The 26,814-nt window shown below is 37.0% G+C and overlaps 1 protein-coding gene across 1 annotated transcript; it reads left to right on the top strand.

Moving 5' to 3' along the window:
• asic1a (acid-sensing (proton-gated) ion channel 1a) lies at window positions 1–26,388 on the top strand. Its single transcript, XM_051901974.1, has 11 exons — window positions 1–236; window positions 4,772–5,186; window positions 8,696–8,891; window positions 18,753–18,900; window positions 18,978–19,105; window positions 19,179–19,329; window positions 22,203–22,259; window positions 22,676–22,829; window positions 23,045–23,136; window positions 23,428–23,507; window positions 25,179–26,388. Exons 2-11 carry the CDS (start codon window positions 4,810–4,812, stop codon window positions 25,296–25,298), a joined length of 1,503 nt encoding a protein of 500 aa, XP_051757934.1. The 5' UTR covers window positions 1–236; window positions 4,772–4,809; the 3' UTR covers window positions 25,299–26,388.
• Window positions 26,389–26,814: the final 426 nt, after the last annotated feature.

Consider the following 26,814-nt stretch of genomic DNA (forward strand, 5'->3'; position numbering starts at 1 on the left):
CACACACACACACACTCACGACACGATCCTTGGCTTCAGCCATTAGAGCATCAGGAGGATCGTCACACGAGAGGGATCCATCCAGCGCGCGCGAATCATCATTTCACCACAGATATGGGTTTCCATCGGTCTGTCGGATGGACGACGGGATCGGCTGATTTCTGCACGAACACCGGAGAAATGTTCGGATAACTGGCATCTGTTTTCATGCCCAGCATCTTTCTGAAGTGCTTCAGGTAAACGCTACAAGTGACGCTACTGTTCCGATCACTGTCGCTCCCTTTGATTGTCTGTTGGGTTCTGTTGAGTGATACATTGTAACAAGCGAATCGTGATTTGGCGCGTTTCACCTGAGATTGCGTTTTGATGACAAGGTTGATCTCACGAAAACATGTTCGGGTCACATTTCACCCCAGAAAAAGAAAATGTTTTTGTAGCATTAACATTTTTGAGTTGTGACATTATTTTATTGATGATTAAGCACATTTCACACTTTTTCTTTTCTTTTCTTTCTTTTTTTTTTTTTTAAATAAATTAGTATGTTTTGCTTTTGAGTTTTAATTCTCATTGATGATTCTGTGAGAACTATTATATTTTAGCTTTACTAATCAAACAAATTAAATAATTTATGCGTAGACATATTTTACCAATTATATTATATATGTCTATATATTTTTTGCATTAGGTTAATATTAATGCTTGCTTAATTGTCATGCATATCATGCCACAAATGAATGCAAAAAAAAGAATTTAATGTTCTTTGTTTTAAAAAAAATACTGTTCTTTTGATTGTGGGAAATATGTCATTTTGACTTTGAGTTTTTCTTGTCATCTGGTTGGTAGACTATAATTAAACACTATTGGGAACTTGGCGTGGGCAGAAATTGCCCTCTACATGCTCTCTATGTGTCTGACTATGGGTACAGAGAAGGAGCAGAGATCTATGAGTGTTGCATTGATGTACAAAGAAAGTCTTAGGGCTACTAAAAAAATAGCGTACTATAATAGTATATGAAATAATACTTAAATAACACCGTCTAGAAAATGTAGTGATTTCATGGATATAGATCACCTATAGACTTTCAGTTACCAGCCCAGCATAAAGTCGGCAGATAGTTGCGATTGTCTTTCCCTACGTTACGTATATCCAAGTGAAACAGGGTTGCCAGGTTTTCACAACAAAACTCGCCCAATTGCTACTCAAAACTAACCCAAAACTAGCCCAATCGCGTTTCAGGGGGTCCCCCGGTTAAAATTGCGTACCAGGGGTAAAATTCGTGTTTTTAGCGGGGTTCCCCTAGTAAAATTCGCATTCCAGGGGCTAAATATCATGTTATTTGGGGTCAATTCAACCCACAGACCTTAAAAAAAAAAAAAAAAACCCGCGGCAACAGTGTTATTTAAAGCAAAGACTATAGATTCCTCGATTCCGAGGCGTTTGGAATCGAGTCGATTCCAAAGTTCGGAATCGATTCCATTAAGGGGAATCGACTCCTCATTTAGGGCCTTTATTAGTTCAAAGCTATCATTAATTTGCCTCATGCTTTTTTTTTTTTTTTTTTTTTTTTTTTTTTTTTTTTAATTTTTTTTAATTAAACAATACAAAATATTAGAGCATTAAATCAAAACAGATACATGTAAAACAAAAAAAAAAAAAAAAAAACAAAAAAACAAAAAAAAGAAATACATAAACACAGATAAGTTGCCAGGGTAATAAAACAACAACAATGCAATATAGGCTATGTGAACCTTAAAAGGACAAAAAGGATGAATAAAGAGAAACAGTTTTCATAGCTTTGGGATTAATAGAGCATTGGATAGTTTCGATATACCTGTCTAGATCATCTCTGAATAGAGAAAAGAGAGGTTTAGAGCCAGTAAATTTTTGTTTATGTATGTGAAATTTAGCCAATAGGAAACACAAATTAATTATGTAATATTTCCCTATATTCTCTTTAGAGTAGTCGAACAATCCAAAGAAAACATCTTTAAAACAGAAAGAAAAGTCACTTATAAAGTATGATTGGATAAATAATAACACATCTGACCAAAATCTCTCTGTGTGGGTACATTGCCAAAACAAGTGAATGAAATCTTCCTCAGCAGAGTGACAAAAAGAACAATTCACTTCAATATCTGACTTATATTTCTTAAGAAAGGCTTTGGTCGGGTAACATTTGTGAATTAATTTAAATGTTATTTCTTTTACTTTATTAGTAAGCAGATACTTATGCGACAAGGACCACACCTTCTCCCACGGTAAATTCTCTACAATATTATTCCAATATGGTATTATATAAGGAATTGTCATTAACTCTCTCTGGAAGAGAGCTCTGATTTTAGAATTATTTTTATGTTGCTCTACAGAAAAGCACACATTTCCGAATTTGCCTCATGCTTGCTAATAGTGACTGGAAGTCCGATTCATTTCCTCAAAAGGGTTCTTCCGGGTAGTTCATGTCAATGAACCAGTTCAAAAACCTATTCAGGCGTTATTTTACGGTGAATCTGGCTTATGCTCTCTGCACTTTTGAGCGCTGCATGGACTTACGAGAGAATAGATTATGACTTGATCGAGGGTCTTGATTAGTTTTTATTTTAAATAAAATGCTATTTTTTGAATCCTTTTCTTTCTATCAGCCAGTAATTCTGAAAGAAAACGTGTCGTGAGCACAGATCAGTGTTGGCTGAGAGCCTTAATTGCTATATAGCCTAGTAAAAAACAACTTCCCCACGCATCTGATTGACAGATAAATCACACGCTCTTATACCAGTGTTGTTAATGTTCTGGTTATTGCTTTATATATTAATTCTGGGCAAAGCATACGGTTAAAGTAAACTTCATAATTCAGCTGAACTGTGCACATGTAGACACTTTGTGTATATCTAAGGTTTTTTTTTTTTTTTTTTTTTTTAAAGCGATACTGCTGGGCTATGGACTATGACCCATTTCAGGTGCAATACAGTAGATTCTTGGAATCGACTCCAATTGATTATAGAACCAGGAATTGGAATCGGGCTCGATTCCAAAAAATTAGGCATCGAACAGCCCTAATAGAAAGACGGTTCACTCCTATTAGTAATGAATTGGAGAAACTGCAACGCGCAAAATGGCGGAATACATCCCACCTTCTAAGTAAAAGAGCCAATCGCTGATTGATAAAATCATTGCATCACTGCAGCTGCTGTTAGAATCTCCGGTTCCCATAGAAACCTGAGACTTGCGCTTAGGATTGCACATGCGCATTGGCTTGTCTAGTTTGAAAATAAGCTATTTAAGGCTATTTGAGTATAAGAAACAACATTTATGGGACAGTTCATGTCAGATTTTGTTGCTGATTTGAAATATGTGACCCTGGACCACAAAACCAGTCATAAGTTTCAATTTTTTTGAAATTGAGATTTATACATCAACTGGACAATATTTGGCCGAGATACAACTATTTGAAAATCTGGAATCTGAGGGTTCAAAAAAGTAAAAATACTGAGAAAATCGCCTTTAAAGTTGTCCAAATGAAGTCCTTAGCAACGCATGTCCACTCACAAAAATATATTTTGATATATTTACGGTCGGAAATTTACAAAATATCTTAATGGAACAAGATCTTAATGATTTTTGGCATAAAAGAAAAATCGATAATTTTGACCCATACAATGTAATATTGGCTATTGCTACAAATATACTCGTGCAACTTATGACTGGTTTTGTGGTCCAGGCTCACATATGTTATTTAATTGTGAGTTCACCAAGCAGTTTTTGACATTTAAGGATTCCTTCATTCAAATAGATAGGACTTGGTTTTGGATGCCTGAGAAATAGCAGCCCAGAGGCGTTGCAAATATGGCCGCCAAGTGAAACAGACTTTCCTTGAAAGGGACTTAAAGTAGCCTAATTTTGCGGGAAAATCGCGGACGTGGCAACACTGAAGTGAAACAGCTTCTCAAACAAGAAAAAATGTAGAGCGGGACTTGATTTTGTCCATGGGGAATTGATTGGATGGTTGTGGTTTGCTATTGGTCGAGCTCACATGAGTGACAGGTTGCCCCGCCCTCGTGGCAGTAAACAAACGTCATCAGATAAGAGATGTCGCTGCAAGTGGGAGAAGTTATTTTGATATTACGCAGCGCCTGTGACCCCTGCTTGCACAGGGAGCGTGCCTTGCAACCATGGAGACATTTGTGAGAGACGCTGCGCAATATCATTGCGCCTGCTGCACCCATGGTACGACAGCAAAGTTCCTTGATTATTACGCTGGAATGAGAGTATAGTTCCTAGCCATATCGGCCTAGAAAATCACAACTTTTCATTTTCCGTCGGTCTTAATACACAATGTAACTACAGAAGAGTCAAGTTTTAAATAGGAAAAATATCGAAACTCTTTGGTCATTTTTGAGTGAGATGCTAACGGTCTAATCAAATTCAATGAACTATGCTAAGCTATGCTAAAAGTGGTACCGCCAGACCCGGAGATTGGCTAAATGGATTTGAAAACAGTAAAACTCAACTGTTTAACTCTAGGGGAGCTGGAAAATCAGCCTATTTTGTGTTCCTTTAAAGATTAAGAGTGCACATGAATTAAAAAAAAAAAAAAAAAATTATGTACACAGATAAATCATTTAAAAAAATTACTGCATTATTCCATGAAAAAAGAATTGTCAATCTTGATTTTATGGTAAAAAAAAATGACTCTTCTGCTTTTCTGTGTGATGACTCATTTATGGTCAGAGGAGCTATGGAAATAAAACTGTCTATCTGTGTTTAATGTCATAGGGAGAGTTTCACAGCTTTTGCAGTGGAAGAACTGTGCAATGAAGACCTCAATGATGGATCTTAAAGTGGAACCTATGGACATTGATTACGACCAGCCACCTCCCCTCCAAGTGTTCGCTCACACCTCGACTCTACACGGCATCTCTCACATCTTCTCTTATGAGAAGATCACGGCCAAATGCTGCCTCTGGGTGGTGTTTTTCCTCAGCTCATTGACCTTCCTCATGTACGTCTGCGTCGACCGGATTCAGTTCTACCTGGAATACCCTCACGTCACCAAGCTGGACGAGATCACGATGCCCGTGATGGTCTTCCCCGCAGTGACGATTTGCAATCTCAACTCCATCCGCTTTAGCAGGATCACACGCAATGACCTGTACCACGCGGGGGAGTTGCTGGCACTGCTGAACTCAAGGTTGGTTCAGTCGAGGGGCCGTGGTTAAGTTTTAATAATGAGCATGAGTCACTCGCTCAGTAGATTATGCACTCATATTCCCCGCATGAACACACAAGCACATTGGAGGATAAATGATTAGCGTGTTTTTATTGAACTTGAGGAGCGGAAATGAAAATGCAGAGCTCTGGGGAGTCCCTGATACTGAAGTTAGCTATATATTTCCGTCAGTCCTGCATCTCCATCTTGTCGTATGGAGTCCCTAAGTGCTTTTCTGGCAAATTGAAGGATGCAGTGTGATTATTGTTGCATTTTAATCAAGGAAAGTGACCCGTAGACTGTGAAACACCAGATGGGATGGTTGTTTTTGGATTGTTGAGGTGCAACTCCAATATTAAAATATTTAAGTGAAATGAAATCTTTGGCTTTAGTGGCAAGATCTGCTTCCATTTGGCATCAGGAAGTCGTGATTTAGTTACTGCAGTGTTGTAACACCCAGCAGCTCTGATGTGATGTGGGTTTGAATTGGACTTCAGTCATGCCTGCTTCTGCATTCCAAGCGCTCAGACGCACACTGTCTCTCTTTCTCGGTTTTATTCTGTATTCGGTCCAGTGTGGCACATGTTTACAGAGAACTAACCTTGACTATTCATCGTCCTGAAAGGACAGATGAACAGAGCATGCACAGCTTTGCTGCATCAAGGGCACAAAATAAATATTGACATTGTGCCATTATTTGGGCTCAGTTATGAGTGTAATCAAATTGAAATTCGATTTTGAGATTTTGAGTTAAGCATGTCTTTATTTGTATTAGGTTTGTCACGGTAACTACTTTGTTTTTATTTATTTATTTATTTTTATTTTTACCACCCTATAATGGTAAAAATACACCAACTCTTATGGGGATTAAAAAAATCATAAGCAGTGTCTCAGAACAAGTGGATAAAAACAAGATGACAACTTAAGTTATAATTGTAATTAAACTAAACTATGTTCTATCTCCATGCAGCATATATTCTCTGGCTCTGTAGGCACTATTGTCCGACTCCAGCTAGAACTAAACACCGCTACCGACAGTTTCTGACATTTTCAGTGCGTGAGATTGTGCTGTTTTGTTGTTGTCGGTATGTCAGAGGATGAGCTCTTGAAGCTCCGCCCTCTTCTTGAAAGGGGGCCTGGAGCAGCAGCTCATTGTGTGACGTCACACAATGCCTAGGCCCCGCCCACGACTTCTGACGGACTCTGCCATTTTAGCATAGACCCCACCCTGAGCGAGTTGTACACTGTCCGCCATTTTCTCCAGGCCGGAGCAGCTGTAGCGACAAAAATGTCTCGTAAGCGATTGAGTTGTTTTGTTGTTGGATGTAAGAGTGAACATAAGTCTTCATGTACTCCCGACATCAGAGCTGCTGAAGACGCAGAGGATTAGTTTTATTTTTTAAGGGAATGCGGCCCCATATTTTTATAATATATATAAGGCCTGTATTTATTTGTTTACTGTTAGTTGTAACGAGTGTTACAATTCGCTGTGTATGTTGATGATAATGTAAGGGATAGAGAGTTTATGGATAAGACTTTAATGCGCTCTTCTTGTACTGTGTTTTATTCAGCTGTTACGGTTATTTTCTGGAGTGAAAATGGACACTTCATCTTTTGTTTGATGTACAAACTTCATAAAACTTCATAAAACTCATCAGTAAAGTTTTGGCCATCATTCGGATGGAGTCAGCTAAAACAGGCTTGTACTAATAGTGGATAAAAGCAAGATGACAACATAAGTTATAACTGTAATTAAACTAAACTATACCTGTTCTGTCTCAAAGCAGCATATATTCTCTGGCTCTGTAAGCATCATTGTTCGACTCTGACTCGAACTGAACACCGCTACTGACAGTTTCTGACATTTTCAGTGCGTGAGATTGTCCTGTTTTGTTGTTGTCGGTATGCTGAAGCATGAGCTCTTGAAGCTTCGCCCTCTTCTTGAAAGGGGTCCGGGAGCAGCAGCTCATTTGCATTTAAAGGGACACACACAAAAACTGAGCGTTTTTTCTCACTCCCAAAAAGTGGCAATTTTAACATGCTATAAAAAATTATCTGTGGGGTATTTTGAGCTAAAACTTCACATACACATTCTGGGGGCATCAAAGACTTACTTTACATCTTGTAAAAAGGGGCATAATAGGTCCCCTTTAAAGGTAGGGTAGGTAAAAAAATTGTTAACACTTTTTGTTATTCTGGTTGAAACTCTCTTCACATCCTGATAGCAATCAATAATAGAAGTGGTCTAAATATTAAAAATGTACATATATCATCTGTGGAAGTCTCAGGACCAAAAAATGTTCGCCAATCATTGCATTCGGTCCGATACCATGTCCTACCTGCCTGTCAACACATGTATTTCCATATATTCCATCACACGCGCATTTCATAAGGCTATGTAGACAGATGTCAGTCACCGAGTGCCGCAAACAAACAGCAGACATTCTTTTACAGTTCCTTCTGAACCAAAACAACAAACTTATGCTGCGTTCACACCATGTCGTAACAGTAATTACAAGAAGTCAACCCGTGACGTCCCGGAGCTGTTTACGTCCTCAGACTTGGATTTATGCGTTTCTATGTCAACACAATTACATAGTGTTATTTACATAGTTACATAGTGTATGAATTACATACATTATTATTGTAATGTTATGTGCTTTGAGACATGAGGTAGTTTAAGTTCATCTCTCATGATGCTTTGCACTCTGCTGTACGCGTTCATGTTTTTTGGAGGAGGCGTGGCTTTGGAGACCCTCTGAAGGGAGGGTGGGATCTTGTAATATTGTTCAGCTAAATAAACATTGCATTAAAAAAGTTAGTATTAAAATGAAAATCAAAAAAACACATTACAGATAAGTGGCAGGTCTATTGCACTTGCACTTTAAGACTTAAAGGGATAGTTCACCCAAAAAATGAAAATTCTGTCATTAGTTACTCACCCTCATGTCGTTCCAAACCTGCATGACTTTCGTTCAGCTTCTGAACACAAATGAAGATCTTTTTAATAAAATCTGAGCCAGTTCTGTACTCTCCATTGACAGCTACGCAACTACCACTTTGACACTTCAAAAAGTTCATAAAGAGAACTAATCCATGTGAATTGAGCGGTTCAGTCCAAATTTTCTGAAGAGACTCAATCGCTTTATATGATGAACATATTGAATTTAGGCTTTTATTCACTTGTAAACATTGATCACGTGCTCAACAAACATGTTTGTGATTGGCTGCTAAAGCACGATGTAAAAAAAGACACATTTGACGCTCTTCAAAGAGCACTATACAGATGGGAGCATTTGAAAGCAGCTCCTCTTTTCAAAAAGATGTCCATTCAATAAAAGTCAATGTGCTACAATCTTGTTTTGGACCCCATTGACTTTCACTGTATGAACAAAAACAAAGAGAATTTGAAATGGTCGTTCATTGGCATCACTGCAGTAAACCCTATTTGGAACCTTAATTTTTTGCTATTTTTGTGTCTGTCTCTATAGACATGAGATTCGGGACGCTCACCTGGTTGAAGAAAGCGTGATGGAGGTTCTCAAGAGCAAAGCAGACTTTCGCCTCTTCAAGCCACGACACTTCAACATGTGGGAGTTCTATAATAGAACAGGACACGACATTAAAGACATGCTGCTGTCCTGCCAGTTCAAAGGCTCGCCGTGCCGACCCGAAGACTTCAGCGTGGTGAGACTCTCTAGGGATGCACAGTGATAGATTTCTTTGAGCTCTTTTAACTTCAAGCCCCATACTGCAGCCCTGGTGTATTTATTTGATGCAAATCTCTCTGGTGAACTGAGAGAGCCGGAGGCGTTTTCTAGGTTTCATCCAAATGCTGGGGTGTGATATTTGACAGTCCAATCATTTACGCCGCTGGAATGAAGTTTGTAGTTCTCGAGATTTCCCAGGGTTCACATTGGGCTGCTGAGTTGTTTTATGGCTTTCATTTCACAAGACTAACAAAAAGTACCAAAAAATACCCATTTCTTTTATGTATCCAGTAACATTGTAAAGCCAGGGCTCAACTGTAAGGATGGCGTGATGGCCTGAGGCTAGTGTGAGAGAGGTTTGAGCCAGAACTGTCAATTCAGTCGAGTTTGTGTGCATGTAGAGCGGCTGTTGTGTGAGCGAGGGGGCGTACACACAGGAAATGCATTCAAAAACATTATAGTGGTTTAATTTATACACTACGGTTCACTCACTTGGGGTCGGTTAAATTTTTAAATGCTTATGAAAGAGTCTTTTATGCTCACTGCATTTATTTGATACAGTAAAACAGTAATATTGTGAAATATTATTATACTTTCAAATAACTGTTTAAATATATTTTGAAATGTAATTTATTCCTGTGATGCAAAGCTGAATTTTCAGCATCATTACTCCAGTCTTCAGTGTCACATGATCCTTCACAAATCATTCTAATATGCTGATTTGCTGCTCAAGAAACATTTCTGATTATTACCAATGTCAAAAACAGTTGTGCTGCTTAATATTTTCAAAAGAATATAATTTATTTGAAATAGAAATTTTGTGAAATTAAAAATGCCTTTACTTTCACTTTTGATCAATTTAATGCATTCCTGCTGAATAAAATTAAAATCTTACCCTAAACCTTTGAACAGTATAGTGTAGCTATGATTTGCAGATAATAAACCCTTGTAAAAGTTAGTTGTTGTAAACTGGTCGTCTTCAAGAAATCCTAATTTACTTTATGTAAAGCTATACTACAGAAATCTGTATTTCAATTGCCATCTGTGGTTGAAACTATGGAAGCTTGTTTCTGCCACTGAATAACAAATAAAAAGTCGCAAATTATACCTTTTTTATCTCGCAATTCTGACTTTTTTTTTTTTTAGAATTGCATGATATAAACTCGCAATTGAAATTTATAAAGTCAGAATTGCGAGTTATAAAGTCAGAATTGCGAGATATAAACTCACAATTGTGAGTTATAAAGTCAGAATTGCGAGATATAAATTCACAATTGAGTTATAAAATCAGAATTGCGAGTTATAAAGTCACAATTATGAGTTATAAAGTCAGAATTGCGTGATATAGTCGCAATTGCGTTATAAAGTTTTTTTCTCAGAATTGTTTATATCTCACAATTCTGACTTTATAACATGCAATTGCAAGTTATAAAATCAGAATTGTAAGATATAAACGTGTAATTCTGAGAAAAGATGTCAGAATTGTGAGATAAAAAGTCGCAATTACCTTTTTTATTTAGTGGCGGAAATGCTTGTTTCATATGGAAATGCTTCCAAATGAAACAAATTACTTGCTGAGTTTTTTTCCTCTTCAAATGAATTTGATGGTTTGGGGCATATATCTGAAAAATATGTCATTTGAGCAAGTAGCTTATCCATCAAAATAGTAGCTGAAACTTATTTTCTTTACATACAGACAATATGTAAACGTCCAAAATATATGTTCATTGTTGAGTGAATTGGTGTCAGGCAAGAACACGGTTTTGTTCATTTTTGCCCAAAAATCATCAATTAATGGTTTGCCAGGGCAAAGTGCATTTATGTATGTGGCAGACACTTTTGTCACAAGCAAATTAAAGTGCATACAAGAAGTACATTTTATCTGTGAGGTGTTTTCTGGGAATCAAATCCATGACCATTGCTAGTGATTATAGTAAAAATCTGAAATACTGACCCAACCGCAGCAGCAGAAAAAGCCCTGTGTTTTTTGTGTATGTATGATGGTAAGTCTTTCAAGTACACTGAAAAAAAAAAAGGATTTACAATTTTCACTCATAATTTGCTAATAAATTTCACAAATAATTACAAAGAAAGTATGTAAAACACTCATCTTTTTTCAATCATTTTCAACTTCAAAAAAATATTTTTTTAGCAGTGTACTCACTTACCATGGAAAACCATGATACATGCATGTGGTAATCATTCAGTACCATGGTATAGTATATCAGTGTACCATGGTAGTACCGTCTAAAACCACTGCTGTGGTACTATTTTTGTATAAGAAGCCAGTGACTCAGACCTAAATTTTTAACTGTAAGCGATGAGAGCAGATGTGAGCAGCAGCTCATTACTGAAAATGAGCATTGGAGCAAGAGTTCACACTATGACACTATGAGGACTATGGTGCTGAAAAGGTTGCTTCGGTGATGTAACCATGTTTCTCTCCAAGTTTCCATGGCGACATGTGGAACTGACTCCCCCATCCCCGTCTGAAGCATCGGAAGTCTTTTGTGTGGCGTGTTGGTGATAATGCCCTACTTACCCAAATGCCAACATGAGCATATTGTACAGGGATTTTTCCCCTCTCTAAATATAAATGCTTGTATAACAGCATTAGTAGTCCCCTGATGAGCAAAGAGTCTCCCAAAAAACCTCTGCATGTTTCTTATTCCCCGATGAATTTAGCTCACCTTCATTTCATCAGGCTTTTGAAGAAAAGCTCACAATCCCGTTTGCTCCAGGCTGCTTTAAACTCCCACAGCAGGTTCAAAATATCCAGCAGCCTTTAAAATAGGTCAGTGTTAAATATTAGATTTGGTGTGATGTGTGAGAGAGCGTCTGGGACGTTCTATTCTTTATCTCTGTCTTTAGTGACTCAGTGCTTTGGGAAAAAATAGCCCGGTGCACCAGACTTTTTTGTAATTGTTAATGGAGTTCGAGGGATGGCTCTCCTCGGTCTATCTTCATGGCCAGCCGGCTCTTTTTTGTGTGCATTTAATGTTTTCCAGCCCTGTGTAGCTACAATTAAATGCTTGATGGGTTTCGTTCTGGGAGGGGAATTGCTTGCTTCATTGGCCTTGATGACTGAAGTCATTCGGCGCAAATGCTGTTTATATACTCTCCAAACTGCTTTATTTGGCACTTTCCACAGATAGGATGCACTTGGTGATACATTGCTTTTTTAAATCATTGGAGGCATTCCTTGTCCTATTAAATCCCATGTCCTATTAAAAAATTCTCACAAACTTAGCTAGTTTAAAACAGTGGATCTCAACTTTTTGACTTCAAGAAAGAAGAAACATCTACTACTAAGAAACATCTTGGTTTTTAGTTGTTTTAGCTGATTTTATTGCTTGTTTTTACTGATTTTAAATTATTTTAAAGGAATAGTTCACCCAAAAATGAAAATTATAGCGAAGTAGTGAAGACTTTTATATTGAAAAGACTGAATTGTTGTGAACATGGAACAAGACTTAACTGACAAATGCTTTGAGCGCTGTCAGTCACGGGAAAACCCCTTAAATGTTAAAAGGACAAGATAATACATTGTACATTTAAACAGATTTTTTTATTGTGAACAAAGGACTGACCTGAAGGAAAATGCTAAATCTGAATGCAGGTAATAAACTCGCTCACTCGATCTCTTTCTCACAATACTCTTCCACATAATACAGTAAGCTTCAATGAACAATATCAATTGAGAACATACAGTTTACGTTGTTAAGGGTGTTGTGTAGTGATACACAGAACCGGGTGAAGCGGTCATAGCAGTGTTTTATCGTGAATAAAACACAGCCATTGACCAATCAGAATCAAGGACAGGAACTAACCGTTTTATAATTGAAATTCTAATCCAACAATTTACATAATTTGGACTCTTTCTTCCATATGGCGGGAAATCGAGTAAATAATCTTGTTCCATTTTCTCAGTTCTTATATATAATTTGGTTTTGTTAACCAAATTTGTCATGCTCAATCGATCAACGCTGTTAAATCAGTTTAATTTATCCTGAATTTGCATAATGTTTATACATTCAAAGTTTGGGGATGTTTTTAAAGAAATAATACTTTTATTCAGCAAGGATGCATTAAATTAATCAAAAATGACAGTAAAGACATTAATAATATTACCAAATATTTCTGTTTTAAACTTTCTATTGATCAACAAAGACAAAAATATGAAGCAGCACAACTGTTTTCAACACTGATAATAATCAGAAATGTTTCTTGAGCAGCAAATCATATTAGAATAATTTCTGAAGGATCATGTGACACTGAAGACTGGAGTAATGATGCTGAAAATTCAGCTTTGATCACAGGAATAAATTACATTTGAATATATATTAACATAGAAAACAATTGTAATAATATTTTAAAATATTACTGTTTTTACTGTATTAAATGCAACCTTGTTGAGCATAAAAGAAACCACAAGATATAAGCCAGCATGTAACAAAATATAGAACTGAGTGAGATAAAGAAAAGATAAAAAAGCACAATCACATATGCCCCAATGAGACTTCTTTAATAACCAATGCCAATGTTTCAGATCTTCATTTGCAGATGAATAAATTATTGTGCAATGAATAATCACACATGATAATGAGACGATGATTAAAGTGCCTTTGCATGCCGTCTGTGCTCCCACCCCACGTAAATGATGTTTACAGCTAATCATGACAGCTAATTGGACTCCTGAGTGTTGCCGAAGGAGAGACCGGATGACGGCGGTAGGGGAGTCGTTTGCATAAAGAAGGAAGACCAATGAGAAAACACACAAAGACTCTCAAACACGGACTAATCTAGGCATCTTTAAATCAGTTAGCCCATTAAAATGCTTTTCAGACATACATTCATTTGTTGATAATGACAAAATAACAAGGCAAAGACAATGTTTGTTTCTATGTTTTCCCATAAGGATTTTAAAATAGTCTTCGTTAAAGAGTTATAAGCCATGAACCAAACCAATCAGCTACGAGGTGAAGCAAAAAAGTATTTGAAAATCGGACAAAAATATAAAGGTACAAGACTGTGTACTTCACAGACATAACCGGCTGTGTTTGTGAACTTTTTGTGCATTTGACAGTTTAAACACATTAAGACGTGAAAGAGAAGTTAGTTTAATACTCGTGAGACGCGCCGTCTGACAGCCAGCTTTCTGTGCGTGTGCTTCAGATGTGTGCGTTTAGAAAATTATAAATGAGAAGTTTAAACTGATATAGCTTTAAAACGCATGCAGATAATAAACTTTCATGATGATGAAGAACAATATCCGCAATATGTAGTTTAAATATGGATATTTTTCTTACAAAAATGCATTGCTTCACTTCAGAAGGCCTTTATTAACCCCCTGAAGCCGTATGGATTACTTTTATGATGGATGGATGTGCCTTTTCGGGCTTCAAAATCTTGGTTACTATTCACTCCCATTATAAAGCTTGGAAGAGCCAGGATATTTCAGGGGTTCAAGCGTGTCGCGTTTTAAAATTTCCAAGAATCAGCGGACCAAAATGTAAGTGAGGGCTGGAAACTTTGAGGGCTGGTAGTACTCACACCGTCTGCAACATCACCTAGGCTCGCCCTGATTGGCCTGACGGGGGCGCTACAGAGTTGAAAAGTACGAAATCGCTCATATTTCCTGAACCGTTTGGCGTAGGCTCAAGTGTCTTGTATCATTGGAATCCTTGGCTCAAGACAGACAAAATGCAAAACGCAGATTCGGCCGTTGTTCTTGTCGAAATTTTTGGGTATTTTGAATTTTTTGAAAAACCTACTTTTGCGAACTATTCCCACGTTTTTGGCCCGATCTGAACCAAACCAGTGCAGCGAGATTCTCTGTAGTCTGATTGTCAATAATTATCAAAAAAAGTTGTACGATTCACGGTCCCTAAGGGCCACCAAAATGTTTGAAGTGGGTGGAGCCACGTGACGACTGGCCACTTGGTGGCACTATAACAGCATAAAACATGAAAATGGCTATAACTACTTCACCGTTGGTCCGATTGACTTGAAAATTGGCATGCAGTGTCTTCGTCTGTGAGGACATTGACGTATCTCAAAAAACATGTCCGCCATCGGACACTGAAGTTTGAGCAGCTATCAGACAAGGTTAACGGAGGCCGATCAGAACGAAACTCAGTGGGCCCTAGAGGCCTGTGAGAAATTCAAAAGAAATCGGCCACCGGGGGGGCGCCTTCGCGTTTTTCACGTGCGTAAAGGATTATGTATCGAGCGATTTTTCGCACACGCCCATGACATTGGTACCACATGGTAGAACTCCTCATTCTGAACAACTCTGCCTCTAGGACCACCACTGTCCATCGAATCGTTCATTAAATATTGGAGATTATTTAAAAAACCAACGTTGGTGAACTACTCCTAGGTTTTAATATAACTCTGATTGTGTTTGACTGAAAGAAGAAAACAGGGGCAACCTGTCACCCACATGAGATCAACCAATAGCAAACCACAACCATCCAATCAATTCCTCATGGATAAAATCAAGTCCCGCCCTACTTTTTTCTTGTTCGAGAAGCAGCTTCACTCTGATATAAGTCACAATAGGGAATAAAAGACTATCGCAACTCCGTTAAAACCAGCAAAAACAGAGCAGGTTTTCAGAAACTATGATGAGGTAACCACCTTCTCACATTTCACTGTCACGTGATCCTTCAGAAGTCATTCGAATATGCTGATTTGCTGCTCAAGAAACATTTCTGATTATTATCAATGTTGAAAAAAGTTGTGCTGCTTCATGTTTGTGTGGAAACCATTATACATTTATTTCAGGATTGTTTGATGAATAGAAAGTTCAAACGAACAGCATTTATTATAAATAGAATTTTTTTGTAACATTATGAAAGTCTTTACTGTCACTTTTGATCTATTTAATGCACCCTTTCTGAATAAAAGTAATCCCAAAGTTTTGAACGGTAATGTACGTCTTTTGTTGTTATCTCTTTTGATTTCTTTTTGTTGAGAGAGCTGGTTATTCTCATAAGATTGTTTGCTATAAATAACATGAGCTATCATACTCTGATAATGTCAATACAAGCGGTTCTACAGGGTGATTGAGGCTCGGTGAACGTCACGCAGGGATGTTTTTGTGTCAGGATTTGCAGTATTGATGCAGAATGTTTGTGTAAGACACACAGGAACACTAATTGATGCTAATGTGAACAGCAGGGTGGTTTGATCAGGTCTGACAGGTCAAAATCTCTTAGGATCTCTCCCTATGTTTTCAACACAATCAGACAGATGGAGCTGTGCTGAAAAGGAAATGTCTTGAAACACTTTAAATGTTTAATTAATGAATCAAAGAGAACACAGCAAGAGGACAGAGCCTTGTGTGTGTGTTTCTGTGTTTTTCAGACCCGGGTCTCTGTTTCCATAGGAACCGGCTCCCTTTAATAACTCTCAGCAGGTCTACAATGAACTTTTTCATTTTTTTTTATTCCTTTCATTGTTTATGTCTCATATCATTTTTCAAGAATAGAGCTTTTTACTACAGAAGAATTGTTACAGCTCTTGTAATATCACTTTATTTCGCTCAGATCATTTCGGTGCGGCTGCACGTTGCTTCTGACAGCAGGGAAAACAAAACTGAATGAAAATAATAAAATGCAACCAACTGTGTCATGTTAAGATGCTGTAAATATTAAATATTATGCAAATATTAATGAATTTTAATGGTTTGTGTGCACACACACAAAAAAACCATCTGTGTCCAGAATGTAAAAGCAGTTTAGAACAAATCAAACATTATCTAGAGCTTTTCTTGAGCCGTGGCGAGGCAACTCTCCGGATCTTAAGGATAGTTCACCCAAAAATGAAACTTCTGTAATCATTTACTCACCCTTATGTTGTTCCAAACCTGTTTTGTTCTTCTTCGGAACACAAATGAAGATATTTTAAATGAAATCTGAGAGATTGCTGTCTCTCCATTGACAGCTACGCAACTAACTCTATGGCCCTGTTTACACCTGGTATTAAGATGTTTTGGTTGATCAGATCACAAGTAGACAAGGGAGACACATACCTGTTTACATCTGATGTTTTAATCCATCTCTTTTGTCCACTTCCAACCACTTGTGTCCTGATTTCTTCAAGGAGAGGGTCTATGGGCGGGTAAATGTATGGGTTTTTTCAGATCTTTCGATTCAATGGACAAAATAAACTTGCGCAATTTACATATGAACAACATCCCGGACATGACGGAAAACCTACGGAGAGCATCAGCTTTGGTTTCTGCTCTGATAGCTGCGAGACCATGCCGAACGCAGTGAATGTGTGTTATAAATCAGGAATGGTGAGAGAACATTGTGCTTGGTACGTTTTTCCACCTGTATTTAGCGTCATCCACTTGTAATCCGTTCGACCAAAACACATCTTAATACCAGGTGGAAACAGGGCCTTTGATGCTTAAAAAGTTCATAACGAGATCCTAAAACTAATCCATGTGAATCGAGCGGTTTAGTCCAAATTTTCTGAAGAGACTCGATCGCTTTATATGATGAACAGATTTAATTTAGGCTTTTATTCACATATAAACATTGATCAGCAAACATAAACAGAAGCTCAACCGAACCTGCTTGACGTGCGAGAACAAACCTCTTGAGGAAGCTCAAACATGATGCGTAACACGAGAATGAACCTCATTGGTTCTTGCTGAAGCTCAAACATGATGCGTAACACGAGAATGAACCTCATTGGTTCTTGCGGAAGCTTAAATGTGAGGCGTAACACGAGAATGAACCTCATTGGTTCTTGCTGAAGCTCAAACGTGATGCGTAACACGAGAATGAACCTCATTGGTTCTTGCGGAAGCTCAAACGTGATGCGTAACACGAGAATGAACCTCATTGGTTCTTGCTGAAGCTCAAACGTGCTGCGTAACACGAGAATGAACCTCATTGGTTCTTGCTGAAGCTCAAACATGATGCGTAACACGAGAATGAACCTCATTGGTTCTTGCGGAAGCTTAAATGTGAGGCGTAACACGAGAATGAACCTCATTGGTTCTTGCTGAAGCTCAAACGTGATGCGTAACACGAGAATGAACCTCATTGGTTCTTGCGGAAGCTCAAACGTGATGCATAACACGAGAATGAACCTCATTGGTTCTTGCTGAAGCTCAAAAGTGATGCGTAACACGAGAATGAACCTCATTGGTTCTCAAACGTCAAGCAAACATGCTTGAGCTTCTGTTTACCACGACTGATGTGTGAGTTGATTAATGTTTATATGTGATTAAAAGCCTAAATTCAATCTGTTCATCTTATAAAGCGATCGAGTCTCTTCAGAAAATTTGGACTAAACCGTTCGATTCTTATGGATTAGTTTTACGATCTCTTTATGAACTTTTTGAAGCATCAAATTGGTAGTTGCGTAGCTGTCAATGCAGGAAATCTCTCAGATTTCATCAAAAATATCTTCATTTGTGTTCCGAAGATGAACGAAAGTCTTATGGATTTGCAACAACATGAGTGAATCGCCACCAGTCAGGATTTGGCCCTGAAGCTGATATCCAGCATGCCAGAGCAAATTGCAGAGGTTATGTAAATACTGACTCTTTGCATATATTAAATGATTTTGTCAATAAAAGCCTTTAAAAGTTATGAAATGCTTATCGTTTTCCAGTATACCATAGAAACGTGAAAAAATAATCTACAAATACTGAAGCAGCAAACAAAACTTATGTCACTGCCAGTATTTTGGCCACGGCTGTATATATGTATGTTAATACATAGGCAAAAGTTAGTGCTTAATAGAAATAAACAGCAAATTTAGGTAATAATGGAAGGTATACAGTATAGTTTTCTTTTGTGTGTGTTTTCAGGTGTTCACACGTTACGGGAAGTGTTACACCTTTAACTCTGGTAACACCGACCCACCGCAGATCAGCATGAAGGGAGGGATGGGAAACGGCCTGGAGGTCATGTTGGACATTCAGCAGGATGAATATTTACCAGTGTGGGGAGAGACAAGTGAGACCACATGATTAAAACACCAGGTACACGCCACTCTCATTCTTGCTCTCACTCTCGCTCGTTTTCTCACACAGATGAGTCGTCGTTTGAGGCGGGAATCAAAGTTCAGATTCACAGTCAGGACGAGCCTCCGTTTATAGATCAGCTGGGCTTCGGAGTTGCACCAGGATTCCAGACGTTCGTTTCCTGCCAAGAGCAGCGAGTAGGTGTGGTGTTAATATGCGCTTTTAAATGGATCTTTATTTTGTCTTTGACTCATGCTATTTATTTTTCAGCTGATTTATCTTCCTGCTCCGTGGGGGAGCTGCAAGTCAGCCCCGCCAAGCTCGGATTACTTCAAAACATACAGCATCAGCGCCTGTCGAACAGACTGCGAGACGCGCTACCTGGTGGAAAACTGCAACTGCCGCATGGTGCATATGCCCGGTGAGTCACTGCAACAATTACAGCAGCACTTGACATTCACTTGGCACTGGCAGTACAAAATCCAAAGTATTTTACTTTAATGCCGCAGTTACTATAATGACAGTCCATCAGGTCGATGAAATAGTGAACAGAATCATTTATTGTCTGTGTTGTGAAATGAAAAGTCGAAATTGCTTTATCCACTGTCTATCAGTGTTGTTAGCTATGTTTGGGTCAATGACGTGATGGGTTATTTTTTTGTCCAAAGGCCTTAATAATAATAAAAAACAAAGATATGACATGCAAAGTATGTAAGGTTGTAAAACTAGATCTCTTTTATTGAATCCAAAAGGTTTTAATTATATTTTGCTACAATTAAACTTATTTTAAAGATTTTGAAGTGTCAAAAGGTCATTCGGTTTAACCGTCCAAAGGCCAATACAGCCATTTCATTTGAGACTAAAATATCTTAGTAATAAACTTATATATTTTTTATTCTGGCATGATTTTATAACATCAACATAGCGCAAAATGGTATTAAAATTATGTGTAGAAGTCTCATTGTTATGAGACTTCTATTTCTTTGTTATGAGAAAGAATGTCTGGAAAAATGAATTTCATTGATGTCATTCGGAGTAACCATTTTGGATCAAGTCATGCGGTCAATATCATGTGACAGGATGTGACATCATTCAGACACCTGCAAAGGACCACATGGTCATGAAGCAAAGTAACTAACTCTCCTTTAACTATTTGAAAAATTCATGTTTTCACTCGCTCATACGCATGTCCCGAAACATCAGGTCATTCGGTACAACCGCTATAAAACATGAAAAATGTTGTAATGTTTCAAAAACTTGTACTAAATATAAAATGCTTGATTGTCCTTTTGCCAGCTAGCTAGATATCAGCCTGTTAGCATTGTTTGAAAATATCATCATTCAGTATAACCAAAAGTGTCATTCGGTAAAACTAAAATTTTGGTTAAACCGAATGACTTTTTTTGATGACAAATTTTGTCCATCTTGTAAAAAATGACAAAAGCAGTGTTAAAACACAATCTTAATAAAACTTCAAAATTAATTAGATCCCCATTATGTTTTTTTACACTTTTAAAAACCTTATTCGTCAATGACCCATTTACATTCACCTGTTTTAACGCGAATCTCGGTTCCACAAAAATAGTGCTGTCAAACGATTAATCATGATTAATCGCATCCAAAATAAAAGTTTATGTTTACATAATATATGTGTGTGTACTGTGTATAATTATGTATATATAAATACACACGTTTAAATATACATAATAATTATACACAGTACACACACATATATTATGTAAACATAAACTTTTATTTTGGATGCGATTAATCATGATTAATCGCTTGACAGCCCTTAAAAAATGGATGGAAATAGCAAGATGTACATTAATTCTGAAAATTTGCATATATCTAAAAAGTATGCGCTTAATTGAGGTGGATCATTTTTTATCCGATAAGAAGACTATGATTCAAACGCAAGAGAACATGAATGAGAGAACGCAAGCGTTTCATCTGTGCGCCCTGAGTTGCAAGTCATTTATGTTGTACAGAAAAGAGCCACAGATTCTTCCCCGACTGCATCAACTTCCATTTTTATTACAGATATTTTATACCATTTTACACAAAAGAAGATATTTTAAAGAATGTTAGTAACCAGACAGTTGATAGTGGCCACTGACTTCCATACTGTTTTTTTCCTACCATAGAAGTCAATGGCTACCGTCAAATGTCTGGTTACCAACATTCTTTAAAATATCTTCTTTTATGTTCAACAGAAGAAAGAACTTAATTCATGTTTAAAACAACTTGAGTGTGAGTAAATGATGACAGAATTTTCATTTTTGGGTGAACTATCCCTTTAAGTATCTCCCTCTGAAAATGTGAGTTCACGACTGCTTCGAGGTCAAGTTAATCAAGCCAGCAAAACCAAATTAAACCTGCTCCTGTTAGACCGCCACTGGCACTGAAATGCAATTTAGTTGATTACAAAAGGCTAAATTAACATGTATTAGTGTGGGAATTTAACCTGAGGCAATTTATATCTGCCATTGAATATTCATTATTATGCACAAGAACATGCTAAGAGAATTTAATAAGTGTGAGTGCTTGAGGTTTTTAATATTAAAAATGAATTGAGCAGGATTTAAGTTTTTATCTTATCGTTTTACTTAATATTACATTGAAGCAAAATTTATTTATTTGATTTTTCATGTGCATTTATCAACCATTTTAGTATTATTTAGTATTAAAGTATTTATTAATATTTTGAGTTAGCTCTTATTTGAATATTTTCAGTTTTTGTTTTAATTTCAGTTTAAATTTTAGTAATTTTGCAATGTGTTTTTTTTATATATATTTCTATTTAGCTTTATTTTTATATCAGGTTAAGTTTTAGTAATTTTAGTACTTCAACAAACTTATTTCTTATTTATATCAAATATTTATATTTTACTTTATTTCAGCTTTACTTCAATTATTGGAAATGATTTTTAATAGTTGCAGTTAACATTAAAACAGCCTTTGTCAACTTTTTGAGAAAAGTTGGGAATCCCAAGGGCTCTGATACAGTTTGAACACTTGAGTTCAAACAGAAATCATTGTTTAATCATCCTCATGTCCTTCCAAACCCATATGACACAATGCAAGCACAATAAATAAAAGATGGAAAGTCTTCTGAATCCTCACATCTTGCGTTGGAAACATCAGTTAAGTCATAACATTTCCTTCTGTGCTCCACAAAATAAAGAAAGAAGACATACAGGTTTGGACGACATGAAGGAGAAAACGATGATAGAATTTATTTTTGGACAAACCATCCCAATAATGATGCTTAGATATTTACTGCCCCCGCAGGTGATGCGCCTTACTGTTCCCCTGTGCTATATAAGGAATGTGCACATCCAGCACTTGGTGAGTAACTTTTATCATGAAGCAATATCACTGTTATGCTTATTTTCACGTAGCGTGTAATATAGCTGTTTGGGAATGTAAAAGGTCTGCAAAGTTTCAAAAATCAAACTTTATCAAGATAAATGGAGTTATTGTCTCTCAAAAAAAAAACTATTCTGAACTGCAGATTGCGCCATCTGACCAATCAGAGCAGAGAAAGGAGGAGTTTAGAAAGACTGAATCCTTGATCGAACCGTTTCAGACACTGTGATAAAAGAGACAATGCAATAATGTATATTATGATAAAATTAAAATGTTTTTTGACCTTAAATGCATGTAAACCTATTGTAGAAGACCTCCAAAGCAAAATTAGCAACCATTAAAATAGCATAATGGGGCACTTTAAAATCATCTTTTATCTTGTTGGGGTTGCACAGATTTCCTTGTGGAAGCGGACAGCAACTACTGCTCATGCGAGACTCCGTGCAACATCACACGCTACAGTAAAGAGCTGTCCTTCGTCAAGATCCCCAGCAAAGCGTCAGTCAAATACCTCGCAAAGAAGTACAGCAAATCTGAGAAGTACATAACGTGAGTGTTCAGTAAACATTGATCGCTTTGTTGCCTTGGTGCAGTAGTGTCTGTTCTCCATCACAGCGACGGGTGTTTGAACAATTCTTATTTGATTAACAATGTAGATGCCAGTGAGAAAGATAGTGTGTTAGATAATCACTTTAGCATTTTAATTGATAATCTGCCATGCTGGAATGCCAAAAAATGCTAAACTGTGTTGTGTGTGCTGTCAGTGAGAATGTCCTGGTGTTGGACGTGTTCTTTGAAGCTCTGAACTACGAAACCATCGAGCAGAGGAAAGCCTATGAGGTGGCGGGTCTGTTGGGTAAGTCTGATGTTACTTAGTTATTATTAGCTGTGTCTGCTAACTAGTCCTGTATCATTTGTGCTAATGATATCTCAAATCTCTTTCAAGAAGTTGCAGTGACAGCAAACATTTGAATGCCAGTGTACAATGAATGAGGGGTTATATCTGTAGAGAATATCACAGAGACTTGGGTCTTTTGACTCGGGCAACATCCTAATGTTGTGGCATTGCAACACCTCACTTTTTCTTCAAGAAATGTAAATGTCTGTACATCTTTAGCACTTCAGCTCAGTCTCTGTGTGTTTGTAGGTGATATCGGAGGACAGATGGGACTTTTCATTGGAGCCAGTATTCTTACGATTCTGGAGCTTTTTGACTACCTTTATGAGGTGAGGTTTATGAAGTATCTGTATCAATGTCCTGTCCTGTCATAAAGATTTTTGCTGGGTTTTGGTTTTATTTGTCAGTTTATTAAAGGAATATTTTAACCAAAAAAAGAAAAAAGAAATCTGCTCATGTTCATCAAGTTGTTATTTAATAAAAATCTCTTGATTAGCATTAAGAGTTGTTTTTAAAGGAATTAATACTTTTATTCAGCTTTTATTATGAAAAGTGACCGTTAAAAAAATCTATTTCATGTATTTCAAAAGAATAAAATAAAGCATATTTCGTTACCTTTTGGAACTTTGATTTGAGAAGATGCTTTTTACCATTGTCATCGTCAGAGCTCATTTACATTCAACATCTGACACATATACACCATCTCAACCATATTCTCAAAACTATCGTTTCACACAGATCTACGAAAACGACTAAAAACGCTGTATTCTGCTGCCAGGCCAGTAGATGGCGATGTCACTTTGTAAAGAAACACTACGCGCCTATAGACTGAACACGTAATACACGTGCGCATGACGTCACCGTTTCCTCAAAATTCGCATTTTTTGTATTTTACATGGAGATGAAAACAGTATCATTTTCAAAAACTTGCACTTTGAAACCCGTTTTTAAAAGTTTGCATTTTCAGGCCCCCAAAACGCTGTTGTCGTGTAAATGAACGGCCAAAACGCATAAAGTTTTCGGTTTTTAGTTGAAAACGGTGTCGTGTAAACTGCCCCTGATATTTGATTGCCATTTCAAGTTGCTGATGATACTTGTATGTTCTATAATGTTTGATGCCTGCGGTAATTGTGAGTGAAACATCACGCCATCATCGTATCTGACATTGCCACCTTGAGGATTAAATGTGAATTGCACTTTTTGAGTCATCAGAGATTTATGGAAGCTTGTTTCCACCACTGAATACAAAATAAAAAGATAATTGCAACTTTTTTTTTGAGTTTATATCTCACAATTCAGACTTTTTTTCTCACAATTGCGAGAAATAAAGTCAGAATTGTGAGATAAAAACTCACAATTGTGAGAAAAAAAGTCAGAATTGCGAGATATAAAGTCACAATTGCGAGAAATAGTCAGAATTGCACATTATAAACAACTGTGAGAAAAAAAATCAGAATTTTGAGTTATAAACTCACAATTGTGAGAAAAAGTCAGAATTTCGAGTTATAAACTCACAATTGCGAGATATAAAGTCAGAATAGCGAGAAATAAAGTCAGAATTGCGAGATATAAACTCAGTTGCATGTTATAAAGTCAGAATTGCGAGAAATAAAGTCAGAATTGCAAGAAATAGTCTGAATTGCACATTATAAACAATTGTGAGAAAAAAGTCAGAATTTCGAGTTATAAACTCATAATTGTGAGAAAAAAGTCAGAATTTCGAGTTATAAAGCCACAATTGCGAGAAATAAAGTCAGAATTGCAAGATATAAACTCAGTTCCCAAAGTCAGAATTGTGATATAAACTCACAATTGCAGGGAAAAAAAGTATTGTGAGATTAAATAGTCACAATTACCTTTTTTATTTTTTATTCAGTGGCTGAAACAAGCTTCCATAGAGATTCAATTATTGTTGCGCAGAAAAAAATATACTTAGACTATATTATATGTTTAAGGGTTAAGGACAACATCACCACATCTCTTTCTTTTTATCTTTCAAGGTAATGAAATACAGGTTGTGCCGCTGCTCCGACAAGAAACATCACAACAACAACAACACTGATCACGGCACCGTACTCGGCCTGGATGACGTCAAGTGTCACGTCAGTAAATTCCATTAACATTCCCGCAATATTCCAGCTGTTTGCCTGCCAGTCATATTCCGATTACGTTCTACATTTTAGCAGATGGCATCGCGACACCAGCACGGTTGTTTTCTACAGATTGTTCTGGCATCTTGTGCTTGTACTCTCTCTCTTTCTCTTTCTCTTATGCCTATGAATGAAAATTTTCTAGTATTTTTCCAAAAATGTTTTGTGGTTTTCTGAACAAGCTGATTTCATCTCCATAAGGCAGGAATGTCAAAAACGTTAAATATTAATTAAATGGTTCGATCTTTGTGTGCCTGGCCTTTTGCAACAGAAATGTGTCTGCTAAGCTTGAGGGGTTACTGTGTCATATTTGATTAATTCTGTGCATCTTAATAGCTATGATATGGCTATAAATGCATTGTGACAGACTATTCATTGCACAAGGCATCGCAAGAGGGAACACCAGTCCGAAGGCTTGTAGTTGTTATGATATGAGCATGATATCATCGGCCCATGTCAGATCAGAGAGACTAACCCTAGATATTCCCAGCGGGTGCATGTGAGCTTCTGTCCGCAGTGTCACGTTTCTTTCGGGAGCTGGAGTGTGTGTGCACGTCTGTTAACGTTGTATGCCAATGCTCTGTGTGTGTGTGTGTGTGTGACTGCAAGTGCATGAATGTGTTTGTCTGTTTGTAAGTGTGTCTTTCTGCATGTATATATTACATGTGATCATTTCTAGAATGGATGAGGAAAAGTTGAAACAACAGGTATTTTTAAAAAGGAAATCAAGTATTTTTAAGTCTCTGATGCATTAGATGTGTCAAATGCCAGCAGATAGTATGCAGTGATTTGTTGTGGAATATGGTAGTTTACGGCTATTTTTTCATGTCAGATTTACATTTGAGACACTATATTAATCTCATATACAGTTTCTTTTCAGAAAAACCACACAATTTTCAGTATTACCTTCAAAAGGAGTCAAAGATCAACAGTATTAATATGTAAATCAAACTTTTTCAAATGATTCATTTTTCTGTATTATTAATCTGTCTTATTTTGATGTTTATCATGTGGCTGTAATAAAATATGATTTTTTTATGAATAAACATGCATAAAATGATTCCTTGTGTATTATCTTCCTGAAATGTTTCTTTGTGTACACAACACAAGATGTAATGTTGTGCATAGCAATGTTGCTATTAAAATAAATGAGCAATATCACATGAGTAGCCGTGCGATATGGCTGTATATCAGCAGGGCAGTGATTCGGCCGTAGGTAATCACAGCGTGCTGATATACAGCCATATCGCATGGCTACTCGTGTGATATTGCGTTTATACAACAGTTCGACGGCACGAGTGTGTATATAAATAAGAAATAACAACGGAGTGTCTTTAAAACCCTCTTTTGTGCAGAACTACTTCCTTCCGCCACAGATTCAAATCTCGAGTTAATCGTTTGACCAAGCTTCCGTTACTAATTTAGAAGTAGTAACGAAGGAATGTTGACTCCCTCCGTTGAAACTCGTTGTATTTTGTATACAGTA

Source organism: Ctenopharyngodon idella, chromosome 8, assembly GCF_019924925.1.
Source record: "Ctenopharyngodon idella isolate HZGC_01 chromosome 8, HZGC01, whole genome shotgun sequence".
Classification (NCBI taxonomy): Eukaryota; Metazoa; Chordata; class Actinopteri; order Cypriniformes; family Xenocyprididae; genus Ctenopharyngodon; species Ctenopharyngodon idella.